General features: G+C 32.6%; 1 protein-coding gene across 3 annotated transcripts; it reads right to left on the minus strand.

Moving 5' to 3' along the window:
• Positions 1-5,829: 5,829 nt before the first annotated feature.
• On the minus strand, positions 5,830-13,445 carry LOC106130146 (uncharacterized). 3 transcript variants are annotated; one of them, XM_060946086.1, is made up of 6 exons: positions 13,307-13,436; positions 12,015-13,186; positions 11,175-11,332; positions 10,735-10,837; positions 8,700-8,858; positions 5,830-7,938 (listed from the first exon to the last, which is right to left on the minus strand). In XM_060946086.1, exons 2-6 carry the CDS (start codon positions 12,457-12,459, stop codon positions 7,745-7,747), a joined length of 1,059 nt encoding a protein of 352 aa, XP_060802069.1. In that variant the 5' UTR covers positions 12,460-13,186; positions 13,307-13,436; the 3' UTR covers positions 5,830-7,744. The 3 variants fall into 3 exon arrangements, with proteins under 3 accessions (XP_060802069.1, XP_013184371.1, XP_060802068.1); XM_013328917.2 differs by having other exon boundaries at positions 5,830-7,935; positions 12,015-13,445; XM_060946085.1 differs by having other exon boundaries at positions 12,015-13,445.
• Between the last annotated feature and the right edge of the window lie 6,001 nt (positions 13,446-19,446).

Genomic DNA, 19,446 nt, shown 5'->3' on the forward strand with positions numbered 1-19,446 from the left:
ACAGTACAAAGATTAATTATTAGTTTGGAATGTTGAAGACAGCGCTTTTTTTTTACCAAGTTAGTTTGAACATTCCAGTACTTTGTATTAAAACAAAAGAAGCAATAAACTTATAAACACGAGACAAGACTTACTTTAAATACAACTTTTGATCATATTTTTAATCAGATATAACAGGCTACTTAAATTGATATATAATACCTTCTATCATATATTTCTATAAGAATAAAAAAATATGTATTTTAATATGTGCCAAATACTATATTATAATGTTTCCAAACGTAGTATTAATATTAGGTCTTTGATTATGAGTTAATCCTCCTAGAGTTTTTTATTGTATCGAAATATTTTATCTAGTCTTTAGTTTATAAATTCAATGATTTACATTTCATAGGTACCTAATTGTTTCCGAGTAAAGGGAACAAAACTTACTTGTATAAAGTAGCTGAATAAAGCAATGTTCCTGTTACCTTATTATTCTAGTCGTATTAAATATTAAATGTTTCGTATTTTGTACTCAATTAGTTGGTAATTCATGGGAATAAGTCATATGATTTACCTACTAGTTCAAATTAATTAAATTAATAATGACGAGTGATAATTTCTAGCGTAATTTAGTAGCAATAAATGGCATTATATAAGCTAAAACCTGATCACTTAATTTTATTTCTTTCTCCGTTTTACCTTTTAATTATCGTTAATGTCATTTCTGAAGTCTTTTGACATCAGTGTTATCCTTGAGATCTCTTACAACGCAAAGAAAATATCAAGCAGCTTTTTAAAAACTTTTTTATCTTTAAAGATTTTAATAAAACAAACATAGATGACAAAAGATATTTATTTAAATATCATTAAAATAACATACTTGAATGTCATGTCAGATCATTTTATTTATGTACACAAAATTATATACAGGAGCATTTATTACAGTAATTCTAGTAAAAAGGTGCTATTTATTTCAAAAGAAATCTCTTCCAGTAGACCCATGAGAGGAGAGATGAATTTTGGAGCGGTATGGAGTGTGCATAAATATAGTTTAACATATTTAACTTAAGATACATTTTAATTAAGGGTCATTAAAGCTGTTGGACCAAAAGGCACATATAATTTATAATCCATTCGATTAAGGCACTTATCAATATCAGGAATGATTTAATTTTATACTTAATGGTAGTATCTATAAAATTTTAAATATAAAGCAATGAAATGAACACAATTTACAAAGAAAGTATAAAAAATAAAGGCTAGAAGAAATAAAGCTTATCAAATAAATAAATTTATGGAAAATGCTAAGCTACAACTAAAACCAGATTTAAAATAAGTAACTAAACTATTTTAATTAGACAATATTTAATTAATGTCGAAGCAACTGAGACAAGGGACTTTTAAATTAAAAACGGAAATAAAAAGAAAATGATTCACATAAGTAAAGGTGTAGAAGATATAAAGGTTTAGAAAAATAAAGCTGAAAATTTATATGATTTGCGAAAATTATTACTAAGAACAAAAATCTGATATATAATATATAATGACCTTATGATAACATATCATAATATATAATTCCCTTTGTAGTAATGTTTGTATTACAACCAATAATATTAACATTATTAATATTTAATCGAATGCCAGACCATTTTTATTAAATAAGAAACACACAGTTTGCTATCACACTATCCAGGCAGTTATCAGTATCAAACATGATTACATTAGAACATTAATATATAACATTTTCTACTGCGACAAGAGATTATTAAATTAAATAAAAGAAAAAATAAAGGTTTTTGTTGGGTGTTTTACAAAAGTAAGGAGAAAATAATAAGCTTATTAATAAGAACAAAAATAAACATTTAAAATCAGTCATATCCCATATACTAAAACAAGCAATATTTTTATTAAATAATATGTTAAGAAATAAATATATTAAGGGTTATTGGGCATTTCACAAAAGTAAGTTAACATATAAAGTCTAAAATTTAAAGTGAAATAGAAAATGATAAGAATTTTAAAAAGAAGGAGAAATAAGATTTATTTAATTTAATTTCAGATCATTCAAATTAAATAAAAAGACACATAGTTCGCTAACTATATCAAGGCACTTATCAAAATCAGTAATCATGAAATTTTGTAAAAAAGTTCGTCATGATCATATTAAAAACAACTAATTGAAACCTACATTTGGAACGTTGCCTTGTACGGATGCGAAGCATGGACAATGAGACAGTAAGACAGGGAAAGTATTGAAGCATTTGTGATGCGGAAGAAAAATAAAGAAAATAAGTTAGATGGAAAAATATTACATTTAATAAGTAAAAAGTTGTTCGGGATTTAGGATAGTCTTACAAACTTGTGATTCTTCTTTTAGGCGACGGGCTAGCCAAGCTGAACGTGGCCTGTAAGTCTTTTTTTAAGACTTCCTTCCCCGCATGGGAAGACTGTATGAATGTCCAAATTTATTGATAGGCTATGCTAAGAATGATTATGAACCAAAAATGATCTAACGATGACATTATCCGCTCCTGTAGTAATGTTTGCTTTGCAACCTAATTGTATGCGTTTGCAGCAGGTCCAACGGGTCTTCATCTTATAATGTTCGTGTTTGACAAATTTATGACTCCCTACATGCACCACTAAGCGACCCCGCTTGGAATATCCGTAGCAAACTGAAATGAAAGTGATGATGTTAGGACAAAAATAAAATTTGGGGATGAGGTAAAAATGAAAGTGTTTACGAAATTAAATATGTAGAAAGTACTAATAAAAACAATTGAAAGGCTTTTAATTTTTAAGAAACAGAAAAGTTTTTGAAACATGAAATAGTAGCGTGAAAAATTTAAACAAATCATAAGGGATTTTTAAACTTCAAGTATCAATACAACAGCTTTAAACTACTAATCGTTAATATCGAATCAAAACATTTAATAATAAAAGAAAGTATTTATCGTAAATTGTGTTTTATTGATTAACATTACCATTTTCCTCAAAACATAATACCACTTAAGTAAAACAAAAATATCCATTACCAGATATCTACCACCAAATTACGTTTCAGGTGGCTTAATCGGAGCAGGCATCGATTCCTTCGCGTCCTATTGCCTCAGTAAACAAGGGAAAATGGGCATCAACGTCGGGGGCTACAGGTTCAGATTCAACGGCTGCGCTAAAAATGGAAAAATTAGGTGGCGCTGCTCCAGGGGGCCCTGGTGTAAGGCCGCCCTTCACACGTTCAGGGGCAGAATAGTTTATATACAGAGTGCTCATAACTGTGGACCTAAACCTCCGTCAAATTAAATGTTGTTGTATGTACAAACTTGTTCCTTAGGATCGCTGTAGCGGACTGCAGAGTTCAACTTAGATTTTGAGAATTGAAATGCTTTACTGAAAGTTTGTGACTTGAGTCTGTAATAATAGCTTCAGACGAACGATTTAGCACGTTGAAGATCCTAGTTTTGCAAATAGAATCTTTAACGGGAAAAAAATCACATTGTCACAATTTTTTTAAAAAGCACTTCTGTTTTGTTGTAACAAATATCTATGATATTGCGCTCAACTCTTCAGATATTAGTAACATCCTAAATTATTCTCATAATCATTATTATGTGTATATAGGATAATAAAGGTTAATGTACAAATTGTGAAGCAAATAACACGAAATATATTTACCAAATATTTTAATATTTACATTAATCACACGTGTACAATAAAGTGAATTGTGAATTTACATATTTTATGTAACAACAGTACAAACCCAAATATCTGTGTCAAATATAAAATTAAGTTTAACTAATGTACTTACTAAATTCGGCGCCAAATAACCTCAACACCTCAAACAAATATTTTTTACAATTTATAAGTTACCGTCCATTTGGGATCTATAATTATTTTAGCAATAATTTTATATCAATGTATCATAAGGATGGTAAATACCTCATAAGCTATCATTTAAAAATATATAAGAAAAATAAATAATTATTTCAGCTGTTTTAAATTTAAAATTACACTTCATACAACGTTTAACTTGCAATTCTTTTTTTTTTTACTGCCTCGGTGGCGCAGCGGTAGTACGCTTGTCTGTGACACCGGAGGTACCGGGTTTGAATCCCGGCCAGGGCATGATGAGAAAAGAACTTTTGTGATTGACCTGGGTCTTGAATGTTTATCTATATAAGTAATTATTATAAAATATAGTATCGTTGAGTTAGTATCTCGCAACAAAAGTCTGGAACTTACATCGAGGCTAACCCAATCTGTGTAATCTGTCCCGTATATATTTTCCGCCCGTATTTATTTATTAACCTCTTCAATATAAACCGCCAATATGCTAATAATATTGTAGTCTTTTTGACATATCCTAAAAACATCGCACATTGAAATTTATGTTAAAATATTTTTCTAATGAGGTAACATTAGGTTATGAAGCTTGTAACAGTTTCAAATTTTAAGAATTTTGTATAGAAGTGTTAAATGATGTAAATGTTTCTGACATATTAACCTATTTTCACCTGTTTTTTGCCACTTACTATAATTGATTGAGTTTTTTTCATAAGATTTAGCTAACCGACTTAGGATCAAAATACAGGGTCTGTTTACTTGTAAGCAATTTTTGAATTTCTCAATTATTTTAGATAAATGAATTGTTTATTGGATGGGGAATAGTTTTAAAATGTAAATACAGTGTAAATAGTATTGTCTAAATGCTTGTGTACTGAATCATGATTTGTTTCTACAGAGTTTGTAGATTATCTTGCGAATATTGCTTTTTTTAGTATTATATTATGTTTATTGTTTTCTAAACTAATTGAAATGTAAATAATGTTTTTATAATTACTATTTTTCAAAGTATACAGTTTTTCTATCAAAATTAAACCCCAAGATCGAAAATCTCCAAATGGTGTACAATTGACAATATCTGTGAAATAAGAGATCCTAATAAATCAAAATTTTACAAAAACCTTTGAAATTTAACTTTGCAAATATTTATCTTTATTGAAATATGAACTTATATTATTTTTGTATTATATAACCTCTTTATTATTGATATTATTGTCTCTTTCGGCGAAAACTATAGTCACTGAAAAATTATAAGCTGTGCCCAAACATGCTTCATTACGTATTTCAAAAAATAACAGATACGTTTTAACCAATGCTACTTTCAAGGTCATCTTCGCAATAATTTTGTAAAATAAGGTACTAAATAAACCTAACTACCTCCAGAAAAAATTACGAACGGTTGTGTATTGGATTTAGAGAGTAAAGAATTAATATAAAGATATCATAGACATATAAGAGGACATGCCAAATTGTGTGTAGAAATAGCAATTATATCTTTTGATGTGTAATTTGATGTTTATAAGAATAAACTAGTCATAATTGTTGTTGTATTTGTTTTATTTTAATTTAGAAAATGTTATAATCATCACAGGAGAAAAATATCAAATGCTATAGTCTAAATAGCTGGACCGATTTAAATGACATTTTGTACAAATACAGTTATATATATAATATCTAAGGTCAAACATAGGCAATTTTTTTCTAGAATTCCTATGGGAACGGAGAAAATGAGAATCTTAGTTTAATTTTAGAACACTGATGCTGCCGGAACAAGCTCAGTATTAAATGACGAGTGTTAATATCCAGAACTTGCCAACAGATTAACAACGGTCTTTGTCAATAATTCTATTTAAGGCTCTTCTTAATTGTACTTGTCACATCTCTACGACACTTAAACTAGTAAATTATCGATTGCATTCAAATTAGTAAAAAAAAAACGATAATTAAGTAAAATTATTAATGTTTTAAAAAAACTATTTAAAATAAAACAAGTTAAGACAATCGCTTGTGTAACATATTTTATTTACAACAAGTACCATCACAAAATACAATTATAGGGTGCTCTCAAGCAACTAATTTAAGAGACAGTTAAAAAGAAATACACAAATTATTACACCTACTTATTAAGATAAGTAAACATTGTACATAATAAGGCCGTTTGAAAATCAAAGTAACAACAAATCTGTTTAAATGGTCCAGATTTAAAAAAGTAGTTTAAAATATTCAAGCAGCGAAGGAGCCAAACCTTTATCAGAAAAATCCTGACGAAAATTTCTACAAATTTTTTCTCGCATCCTTATTTTTTATAAACTTCTCAAACTTTTACTTCATAAAAATAGACATTATCTAAGTTAGCTAATTCTATAACCGAATACTTTTTAGACAGGACTTTTACAGGCAAACTGAATTGATTTACAAATGTTGTTTTACGTATGTTTTGTTACTTTTAAGGTTAGGATATGTCCCAACCGGAACAAAACAAGGTTGTATATTTACAATTATCATTATCTAGTTTTAATCGTTAAAAAAAACTAAAATCAAGCCCATAATATTAACTATGCTAAATAATCTATTTAATAACAATTTACAGTTAATCAGAGGGTATAAAATTTTGAAGTATTAAATTTTATATCTTTAATGTAATTTACAAATTGCCAATTATGCTTCTATGAGATTTTGACAAAGAAAAATTGGTCACTAAAGAATTAGTATCCAGCAGATTGATTTATAAACTACATATAAAAAGGTGACAGATCATATAAACATTTATACCGATCCAGAACACAACTTGTTAAAATAATAATAAAATTTTACTGAAGAATTTTAGTCTAGTTATTATTAATGCAACATAAATGAACAATATTAATGTAATTTGACTCAAAATGCGCCACTATTTTGATCTACGCATACGTTCAGATGGTTCACAATAAGGCCAAATTTTTCATAAGGCCACAGACCAAAAAACGGGAAGAGACGAATACAAATTTATTGATGATTATTGTGCAAAGTCACACATACCAAATCTTAATTTTTTCTGATCATGGAAATTCGCTTCCAGCGAAAGCAAAAAAGTAACTTGGCAGAGAGATTTTTTAACACAAACAATATAATTCTGAATAATAGAAAGGTGGTATTTACTGGTAAATGTGACGTCGCAAATAATGGTTGTAACACCAAAACTGTTATTATTTCGTGTTAATTCTGAGATTTTTTGACAGCTACACATATTGTCACGCCATTTTCCCTAACGAGATAGAGCTAGTTTTCTTAAAAAGACTCGAAGGCCTCTTTCAACTGGATGGCTTAATTATAGAATTGAGATTCAAATAGTTCACTATTTGGTTTTTAGGTTGCTAGCCAAATCGCTTAAAAGAACAATCCCAAGTTTACAAACTTTTCTAGGTTAGCTTTTCAACTGCGTAAAAAAACGATGGTAAACGTTGACAAATTATACCTTCAGTATTTTCATTTTTACTATGAAAGTGCAGATCGGAAAAAGTGTAAAGAAAAATATAGGAAAGCGGACCCCGGGTCCCGGGTCCTAGTCCCGAGGGTGCAACTGGGAATGTGCAGAGATGAGAGATTTAATTTCCGCTTTCATATATTATATTCTTTACTATATAATATTTATTTACTTATTATATTCTAATGCCTTGTAGTTGCCAGCACTACAGAATGGGACCACTCCATATCTTCCCCATGGGTGTCCTAGTAGGCGACTAAGGGATAGGCTAATAACTTGGGATTCTTTTTCTAAGCGATGGGCTAACCTGTCAATATCTTAATTCCATTATAAAGCCAGACAGCTCAACGTGGTCTTTCAAGACTGTTAACACTGCAAGTGATAAAGACGTGTTAATATGTATGTATGTCTATTAATATTCTTATTTCTACGAAACAAACATACCTTATCCATCTATTTACATGCCGGGGTGATGATCTGATCACCTGATATGACCCCGTGTTCATCCCTCAGGTGGGCCATGATGATATTTATACTCTTGTCCAGGTCGTCTGCCTTGAGACACTGGAACTGGCATATCTTGCACGTGTAGAAGTCTTCATCGTTCACCTCGAACACCTTCCAGATCCAGGTGTGGTCGCTGTCTGCTAAGAAAAATTAAATTTTAGGTACCAATCTTTTTTTCAGGTGGGTTAAAAAAATTTTCATCCTGGGGGTCTGCATTCACAAAACTTGATAAGGCATACATAAATATAATCACGTCTTTATCCCTTAAAATCTATATCCCGTAAAAGGCGAATAAGGGATAAGCTAATAAACATGGGATTCTTTATGTAGGCACTGGGCTAGCAACCTGTCATTATTTGAATCCTGATTCCATCATGAAGACATACAACTGAACGTGGCCTTTCAACTTTTCAAGACTGTTGGGGCTCTGTCTACCCCGCAATGGATAAAGACGTGATAATATATAGATAGATAATTCATTTATTTGATTTGCTACACATAATTTAAAATTTCATATGGAATACAAATTAATTAGGGTGTGAGTTGCAGCAATACAAAATGGTCACAACTAAACGAATTATATATACATCCATACATATGGTCACGTCTATATCCCTTGCGGGGTAGACAGAGCCAACAGTCTTGAAAAGACTGAATGGCCACGTTCAGCTATTTGGCTTTATGATAAAATTGAGATTCAAATAGGGACAGCTTGCTAGCCCATCGCCTAAACCAAAGTTTCTATCCCTTAGTCGCCTTTTACGACATCCATGGGAAAGAGATGGAGTGGTCCTATTCTTTTTTGTATTGGTGCCGGGAACCACACGGCATTGCCGGGAACCACACGGCATAAACGAATTATATATGTATGTATGTATGTACATTTTAGAAATGTACCAACCTCTGGTCTTCTGGTGTCTCATCTTGAGATGCCTGTTCATATTCCCCGTGGCGTTCCCGCCGTGGCTTATGTTCCTGTGGCACAACTTGCACCGGGCTATGCTGCTCGAAACGCGATCGAAGTACATCCACACCCAGCTCCGAAGCTTTTGTGGACTCTCTGTTTGTTAAAAATACATATATATTAATATAATCAAGGTGTCGGCTAAGAAAAAAATGTTAAGTACTAATCTGTTTTCTGGTAGGTTAAAAGAATAAAAGAATCTTTCATCCTGGGGTCGGTACTCACGAAACTTGATAAGACATATATACATACATATAATCACGTTCCTTGTGGTGTAGACAGAGCCAACAGTGTCAAAAATATTGATAGGTTGCGTTCAGCTGTTTGGCTTAATGATAGAATTATAGATACAATAGGGTGGAGCTACCAAGAGTGACTTCTTAGCCTTGGAAGGGCACAGAGATCTCTCATAAAGGTAATGTACTTTAAACCTCGTAGATTCTCTACTCATACTTTATACAACATTAGTAAACTTCTCTCAGTAAGAAAAATCTTTGTCCTTAACCTGATATTAAAGTACCATAAAACATTGCCATATAAAGAAACTGTCCAAAGTAGGAGAAGAAAGGTTAGAATAGCTTCCACTCATTTTGTACGTACTGCCTTTGCCAAACGTCAATACCCATTCCTATCCGCTTTTCTATATAATATAATAAATGAACACATTGAAATTTATCCTATGCAATCATATAATTGCAAAAAAAGTTTATTACAATACCTGGGAAAACTTACATATGATGATGTAGAAAATTTATTTCCTAAACGTACGTAACGCAATTTTTTTTTGTTTTTTTTTAATAATTTGAGTAAGTACTTATATATCTTTATTTATCATTTTATTATTATTCACACTTTCCGCTATTATTTACACACCAAATCGCTATACACACCACCTATTTGCCACGACTTGCACACTTACACATACTGTCTCACATTCATTCGTACCGTCACTTTATTGTTGTTTTTTTTATTATAATGTATAGATATCGTACATCCACATACTAGTAATCTTTTTGTAGAACTTTATGGAAGTAGCAGGCCATTCCCTACACAAGTATCATTTGATTACTTACTGGGAAGACCTTGCATAATTATTGTAACCAAGATTACTGCAATAAAGAATATTTTATTATTTATTTTATTTAAATAGTGACAACTTGCCATTGCCTATATGAAAAATCCTAAGTTTATAAGCCTGTCCCTTAGTCGCAAAGAGGTGCTATTCGTGTCCTAGTGCCGCCGGTTAAATATGTTATAGAGCAAAATATTTAATAGGTACAAAATTATAACATAGATACTAAGTCATATCCATAAAAAAGTATTTATATTGTATTTTCGATTGAAACGAATTAATTCAGAAACGACAATCTGTTCTGAAAGCAAGCCAGTTCTGAAAGCAAGACAATATGAAGAAAATAATCAAAAATATTAAGTTTTTTGTGGTGTGAGTTTGCCATCCCAATTAAATCTCTTATTACACCTATGTATCCCATTTATCACGACTTTATTTCAGCTACTCAACAACAGATGGCGTTGTCCATTTTTATTACGCATAACTTTTTAAAGTGAACATTATGTATAGAAAAACTACACATTAAATACATTACAAACGATAAATATAATAACATTTTCCATAAAATAAAATTAAATCGATGGATGTACGTAATTATTTTGGTCCAATTTTATCACTTCTCAGTTTTCATTTAACTACTCAACAACAGATGGCGCTATAAGTATGAAAACAGTATATAATTTACCGAATAATGAATATAAATAGAAATGGACTCGAAGAAACTACTTCTTTTCGAGGGAAAGAGGGTTAATATATATATATTGCCCCTTTCCCGGAGGGGTAGGCAGTCTACAACTATTCACATGCGTAAAATTAATCTGTTAATTAGAAAAACACCAAGAGGCAGGCCAGGGATCGAACCCAGGACCTTCGCAACAGAAGCAACAAAATGGCACGTACCTATAGATTCAGAAATGATGAAGGAATCGTCTTTTTCCGAGTAGGATTCTTCTTTCATTTCAAGTAGCACAGACTCCTCATCCTTCTTCCCCTCCGTCTCCAGCTGGAAGATAAACAGATTAATTTAAAATAAATAATATAGTATACAACAGTTTATCTAATTTTGGAGATATGTAAACTCGTGTTAAGTATACTTATTATCTCTCTACCATGGATCATACAACACCTTGATCGCTAGCCCGTCGCCTAAAAAAATAATCCCAAGTTTATAAGCCTATTCTTTAATGGCATTTAACGACATCCATGGGAAAGAGACGGAGTGGTCCTATATTTTTCTTTTATTTGTACCGTCAACCACACGGCACTTATTCACCACCATATTCAATTATGTTAAAGAGAAAGTTGAAAGAGTTCATGAGATCAAATAAAGGTTGTCTCACCTGAAAAGCCCTTACGTGCTTGGTGCGTATGTGCCTGTTCAAATTGTTGGTGTTGCAGCCCTTAATGGAGAGTATGACATTGCAGAACACGCATCGGTACATTATGTGGCTCACTTTCTCGAAGTACTTCCACACCCAGCTGCGTTTTCTATTCTCCACTGAAAAAATTATATCATCAATTAATAATACCTACATTAGATTAAATAAATATATATATATACAAAAGTACCCCAAACCGCCGAGCTTGCATGAAGAGAGTTATGAATGTGGATGAAGCGATGGAAGTATGCAGAGATCGTGGCAAGTGGAAAGAGGAAGTCTCTGCCTACCCCACCGGGAAAGAGGCGTGATTTTATGTATGTATGTATGTATTAAATAAATTTATCAATTAATATGTGTGTAGTTCTCTTTGTTCCTAGATACTTATAACTTAGTGTTTTTCGAGGCAAGCGTGAAATGCACTATTGCTTTTTGGCACAACACACACAAATTTACAATAAAATAGAATTAATCCTCCAATAATTTCTTTTTACTAAAAATTTTTTAAGGATTCTTCTAGTATGCGATGAGCTAGCAACCTGCCACTATTTAACTCTCAATTCCTTCATTAAGCTATACAGCTAACATGGTCTTTCAAGTCTTTCGACTATGTCTACCCTGCAAAGAATATAAATGTGATTATATGTATGTATGTAAGTGCACCAAACACGACTTTCAGGAAGAGACTTTTTTTTTAATTAAAAATAAAGTGCCGTGATATACACTACAGGTAAAAATCTGCTTGTGTTAATAAATAATGCATAAATATGATAAAATGTAAATTTTGTATATACTACTTACAAGATATACTTTTGCCAGGTTTCTTGCTTGTAACAATAATATTGCTATCATTCCTCGTGACCACTATGTGCCCACCACCATCAGACAAGATGTCCGCAGCCTCCGTACCACCAGTGATAGGCTTCGCTATTTCCTCTGTAGCCGCTTCACAGACTTCTCCGATAATAACCTCACGGTTCAATGGATCACTGTTGTCATTCTTCACAACTTGCAGAAACTCAATCCGGAAGCCAACGGAACTGAATGGGTTGTCTTTGTGGAGATCGTAAACCTCTTTGTGATTAAGCGTGATGTGTTCAAGCAACTCTGGTGACTTCTCATCGGCCGTTATAACATGTTCACAAATGTTGCAGCGAAATTCTGTATCGGAGTTCCTTAAGTAATATATTTGCACCCATTCCGGTTGTTCTTGTTCTGAAGATAAATTTGCGTGACAATTAGACATAATTTATTTAGAAAAATATAATGAGTAATAGTATAAGCAAAATTAATGCCTAGTTTCTACTTAGTATTAATCTAAACAATAAATCATAATTATAACTAAATATGGAAAAATAAAACAAAAACAAATTTTCAATGTTCACTTTCTTTATTTCATGTTAAATTAAAAGATGATTACAGTACAGACATTAACACAAACAAAATAAACATCATTGTTGAGAGGGGAAAGAAAAGTAAAGAGATTTCAAAACTTTATTTATTATTTTGGTACTAAAACATTCATATACCTATGTGAAGAAGACTAGAGTAATATTTAACATTGTAAAAATGAGATCAACAAAGAAAGACAATAAAAAAGCAAATAAGTTTGTTGTAGCAGTATTGTTGGAATTAATTTTTATTGACATTACTAATAGGTGGTGATAATCGTCAAAATTGTCACATTTACTTAAAGAAATTAAGAGTATGCTAGCTGCAAGATATAACTCATAATCATAATAAAGAACAATGTTAATCTGAAAACATTGGTTTTTTGTGATTGTGGAAATCTCTTAAGACTTCTACACCGTTAACTTGCATATTTATCGTGGATATACAACCTGTTTTTTGGCGGAAAGAGCAACACCACTGTTCAGAGCCACATTGTAGCCTACTTTTAAAAACATACGTGTATCCTTTAAACAGAATTTGATGGCCCTTCTTCGTAGGCACGCACTGTACTATATCGTCACCTGAAATAGCAGAATTCAGAGTATAGCCTCACAAAAGGACGAAAACAAACAAACAATAAGAAGTAAACTGCAATCCACAAAATCACTAGTTGTCAACAATTAATATAATTTTATTGCCACCTCTTGGCTGGTAGCAGTATATTGTAATGGGAGTTTTTAATGAATTCTACTATATAAGATTTTAAAATCATAAAAAATTATAAGAAATAGATAAACGTGGGAAAATAATGTAAAAATAGGAAGGCAAGTAGTGACGCAACACAACTGTCAAAGTGACGTATGTTTTTTTAAATTTAGACATTTTTGCTAGCAGGTTGGTCCATAATTATTTTTTTCATCATATATGAAGACCTTGTTTGACTGTGAACATTTTAAAATTATACATAGCACCAAAGCTTAAAAAACGCAAAAAGAATAACGCTTTTATCTTAATACATACACATAATTTACGAAGTATCCACTAGTATGTAGCGATGACGCGTAAGCATTGTAAAAGCAGTTCATTTCATAGATGTCGCTAGTAGTCTTGTAAGTTCGTGAAAAAGTGAGTGCAATGTGCAATAATATGATTTAGGTAGGTTATGTACAAGTATAATATGTACAATAACCTACTCCGCACTACATGGGTACGTCTCTGCAAATGTGGATTTGTTTTCGATTTGTACATCCTGAGTTCCTAATTTCTATGGTTCAAACTATTTAACTAAGTAGGTACCTAGTTAAGAACTTCTTAATTTAATTAAGTATTTTTTTCATAATTAACCTACATAATTATTTATTTCTGGTGCATTAGGTATTACAGGAATGAAAAAGACCATTGCCTGTGCCGATTTTCAACTACAATTTTATTCGTAAACTTGTCTTTTCAATCACAATAATTTTGCATTCTTAGTCTACTCCTCACAAAGAGACTTTATTTTTGTGTAGGTACCCTAGATAGCTACCTACTTGTGTATTAATAATTACTTAATAGAAAAAATAGCCTTTGCTATTCCTAAAGGACTTTTCCATCTATGTACCAAAGTTAATCAAAATCGAATCAATAGTGTTTGCGTTTATTCGTTACAAACATACAAATCTTTTCTCTTTATTATTAGTGTGAATTTGTGACTAGCTGTTGCCCACGAATTTGTCATCCTTTAATCTATAAACTTTAACTCATTATTTTTTTCCAATATCTAAACTATACGTTAGCTGCAAAGTCTCATTATAATCCGTTCAGTTGTTTTTGCGTGAAAGAGTAACAAGTACACACATCCATCGTTAAAAACTTTCGCATTTATTATATTTGTAGTATGTAGTACTAGCTTTCGCCCGCAGCTCCACCTGACTTAAATTACCGTTTCAATTATGAAGATCTATTTGTACCAAATTTCATCCAAATTGATTCGTATGTATGTTTACCTGTAAAAAGAGGTAAAGTGACAAATAAAACAAACTTTTAATGAGCATTCCCTGCAAATCTTCGCATTTATTAGTTGGGCCTCGCGTCTGCCTACTAGTTTTTACCTGCAGCTTCGCCCGGGCGAATTTAGCGCCATTTACACGCGCGAATATAGCGCCACAAAAATCCCACGAGAACTATGTATAGTTTTAACCTGGATGAAATTGGTTCATCAATCGGGATGAGTACTGTATTTCCTTCTCCCGACTCTAAATTATATATACGCAAAATTTCAAGAAGATTAACGAAATTTAGATTGAGATAGATTGAAAGATTAACGATTAAGTAAATAACGCGTGAAGTGACAACAAACAAATAAATAAGTAAACTTACTTTCGCATTTATAATATTAGTTAGGATTCAAACAAGGAGATCAAAGAGAGACAAATTATCTTCTAGTTATTTTTATAATTATCTCTCAAAATATATTTAACCGACAGATTTCGTGTTATCGTGGACTTTAATCGTAGAGTCACTTATCACTGTAACTTGCGAAGATGTGACGTAGATACTTGTTACATGTGGTGATATGTGAAGACATGTGTTATCTTAATTTAATTGGAAATAAAACGATTCGTGACAATAATGTTGATGTTTATTAGCAAATTGTCAACACAGTACACGTATAAGGGCCATCGTACAATCAACCATTACTTCTTACTAAAAAAATAGATAATTTTATGAAGCACTCAATTCACTGTGTGTATTTTTATATTTATAGCTTTGAAAATCTTAAAAGAAACACAAACAAAGAACTAAACTCTTGTATTTTCAACATAAACTCTTTTTTCAACACCAGAAAAGGGCGTAAACACACACTGTCAATGAATATTTTTTTGTAATCGATAGAACGATCATTTTTTTATCATATTTTTTGTAGTGCTAAGTACCTACCACCCAGATCCCACCATCCGATGACTATTTTCGAAGTTATATACATTAGTTTGAATAGGTACTAATTGATGCTCTCACGGTGAGGGAAAACATCGTGACTCATAATGTTTTCCCTCACCGTGAGAGCAGAGCCTGAATTAAGGCAACTGGATGTGTAACCATGATCGATCCAAAAAAAAGTAAAAAACCTGACTCACCCAATCCAGGATTCATGGTCAAAGGCTTAACTAAGGTTCCTCCCCAGAGTGGTGAGGATGCAACCGGGACTTAAGCCAGGAGGAAGAAAAGCTTTCTTGATCAGTTATGGTTAGCCATGATGCTAGCACCCACGACCATTCTACCGTGGAAAGTGAAGGACAAGACGAACGTACCTTGATCAAATTGGCCACGCCCTGGCATCAAGAGAACCTTAACCGACGAGCTTACATGAAGAGAATTACGAAAGAAGTATAGGTACAGAGATAGCAAATGGAAGACGTCTCTGCCTATCCCTTCGAGAAAGAGGCGTGATTTTATGTATATACGTTGATCTTCGTTTTAACTCTTAATTCGTGTTGATGATATAAATAGATAATTTACTTTATAAATTCCTTTCATGTCTGGCCCCTCAAGGACTTATTGTATTTGCGTATAGAGGACTCTTTTGTCGTTCACAGACATTTGCGATAACGTTGTTACTATGACAAACTTGCCGCTCTTGATCAAAGTCGCCCTTAGTACGAATTAAATTAGTTTAATCAAAAGTGAAAAATCAGTTAGTTCACTTTGCGTGAATACATACATACATAAAATCACGCCTCTTTCCCTGAGGGGTAGGCAGAGACTACCTCCTTCCACTTGCCACCATCTCTGCATACTTCCTTTGCTTCATCCACATTCATAACTCTCTTCATACAAGCTCGGCGGTTTCGGGTACTTTTGACCTGACCCTTTACCAGGACGTCCTTAATTTGATCAAGATACGTTCGTCTAGGTCTTCCCACTCCGACCTTTCCCTCCCTTGCGGAAATAGGTATAATAAAATCCTCTCTACTGTACCCCTTGACCCCACAAGGTAGGTACCTACATATATCATTTCAAATCTTGAGCCAGTAGTCTAGGCTGTGCGTTGCCCTGTCAGTCAGTCACTCTGTAACAGAATAATCAGTGTAATGGTATGTAAGTACCTAATTGGCGTTCATGAAAATACAACATTTTTATATTGATGATGACGTACGGACCTGTATTTACGTCAAAAAATTTTATTGTGCAAGCCATATGTTAAATGTATGTTAGTTTCTTATAAGTTTTGTCACTTGCCATCTCACTAGCGACTTCTTTTCTACTCATACTTTCTTTAACGCTATCCACCAATCTATTTCCGTTCTTCCCTTATTTCTTCAATCTTCCATCATGTTCCTCTCTTCTCATGATGTAATTAATTATATTTTCATTTTCTTAAATTTAACTGTTACTAAGTATCAAATTAGTGTTCTTTATTTTATTAATTCAGTAACTAGGTGGTTCAATGAATTACTAAAATTGGCCAAAGTACAAGGTGACACGTTATCGCGTAGTTTTACGTTGGCGATATGTTTATCTGCGTTATCTATGTTATTATTGAGATAGCGGTATGTATTGTTTGTATATATTCCGGTAGTGAACAATGGACTTTGGAGGCGTTCTTCGCCTTGGGGCTCGTCCCAAATGTGCTGTGGGCCACGTGCACCTTGAAGATACCTACCTATTTTATTTCTTATAAAATATTCCATACAGCTAGCAATGCTGCTCTGGTTAGCGAAGAAAAATCTTTGTATGTGCCAACTTCTTCTTTTCCCGTGGTCGTTAAAGTCAATCAAACCGAGCTTAAAAAATAGGCTTTTCAGTGCCGTGTGGCGTGCTCCCGGCGCCAATAGGAAAACGAGTAAGGCCACTACATCTCTTTCCCCTAGATGTAGTAAAAGGCGACTAAGGGATATGCTTATACACTTGGGATTCTTCTTTAAGACGATAAACTAGCAACCTGTCACTATTGGAATCTGAATTCTATCATTAAGCCAAATAGCTAAACGTGGCCTATTGGTCTTTTCGAGACTTGTCTCTGTCTACCTCGCAAGGGATATAAACGAGATTATATCTACCTATGTAAAAAGACTCAGTGCGTACCACCTGCTTCTCTTACCGTGCACGTAAGTTAATCAAACCGATCTTAAAAAAAAAGACCCCACGCTTTCATTAAGCATTAGATGTAAACCATTATTTTATGATACCTACATAATAGTAGGCATTAAGTTCACCTTTTGTACATTTTTTTGTGCATTAAAGTTTAATTTATTAGTTATATATGTAAATACATACATATTATCACAACTTTACGCGATAGACAGAGCCAATAATCATGAAAAGTCTGATAGGCTACGTTCAGCTGTATGGCTTAACGAAATTGAGATTTAAATAGCAACAGGTTGCTAGCCAATTGCTTTAAATGTCATGCCTTGCCTCTTTCTGCAAATATATATTGTTATTCAATGTAACCAAGTCACTACTAAGTTAAGTCCTGCTAACATACAAATTACGTCACCATGTTAATCGTAAATGAACTTTGCCCACTTACAAGTTATGTTTACAATATCGTACATGTGAATATTAATATGGATATGATATGAACTTCGATCTCCATACAGTTTTATAAATGTCAAACGTAGGTACTAAATGACGACTTGACTGCTTGTAATAGTCGTCTAAATAAATGACTTTTGACCTTTAGACGTTCGCTCAAAGTTTCTCTCTTCTCTTTTCTTTGGTTCCAACAACACTTTAGCTGGTAACATGTTATTTTATCCATGCCGTACCTTCGTGCCGTCATAAAATATCTCTGAACCATATAAAAAAAATGTATTTACGTACAAATCTTATGAAAGCTTTCTTTGACGGAGGTGCGGTACGGACAAATTTTCAAAAGCTTTGGAAAATTAAAAAATTAAGACATATCAGACTTATCTTTAGTTAGTTTTGTTTCCCTTTGAGGGATACCTTACATAAGGAAGTCGATTGAAATCCTATGGCAAACATTCGTTGTAAAAGTTGTTTTCAGATTTGAACGTCTTAATTATCTGAAAAGATTCCGTTTTTCAGCGTGTGTATAAACCTATTTTAGGCCCAATGGGCACATAGTAGGACTATGATCCTGAAGATCTCCAAATCAGCAAGACTCTTATTTTTTCATCTCCAAATGGTACGAGGCCGGCCGGCCAAACATTTGCAGAGGTTTTTCACGGCAAAGCTGACTACTTTTTCGAAAGTCCTGGGCTGGGCACGGCCCACTCTGTCACATTAATTTATATGCTTGCAATATTATGTAGTATACCTACTAACCTAGCTTTTTATATTAAAATTAGTATTTTTGCATGAAAAGTGCCTAACTACCTAGAAATTATCAAAGAAATCGAAATGTAAATCACAAGATATTGGTATTCTAAATGTGACGTCACAGATAAATACTGAATCACACACTGTGCACTGCATGTGAAACCCATTCTTGTGGCGATTAACCTTTTATCTCTTCGATAAAAAAACATTTTATCGGAGATAAAACGTATAGCGTTGTATTGAAAACACTTAATAAGGATTGATCATGCTTTCAGTGTGTGCAACGTTTTTTCAAGAGACCTTCAGACTTCACCTTACAACGCGTGACAATTTCTTTTAAACAAGTTACTGGTTAAAACTAACTGTCTTTGGCATTCGTAGCACGTCATAATATCAATTATTATTTTTTTAGTGGAAGATCCTCACGTAACACTCATTATTCCATTTTACTGCTTTGCTATATATGGATTGCATTGCATGTGTAGGCATTTTTTTTCAATCTGTACATTGACATGGGAATTGATAAAAATACATTATATAAAGCTACATTTAAAGTTAATATATTTTTATCAAT

Source organism: Amyelois transitella, chromosome 10, assembly GCF_032362555.1.
Source record: "Amyelois transitella isolate CPQ chromosome 10, ilAmyTran1.1, whole genome shotgun sequence".
Classification (NCBI taxonomy): Eukaryota; Metazoa; Arthropoda; class Insecta; order Lepidoptera; family Pyralidae; genus Amyelois; species Amyelois transitella.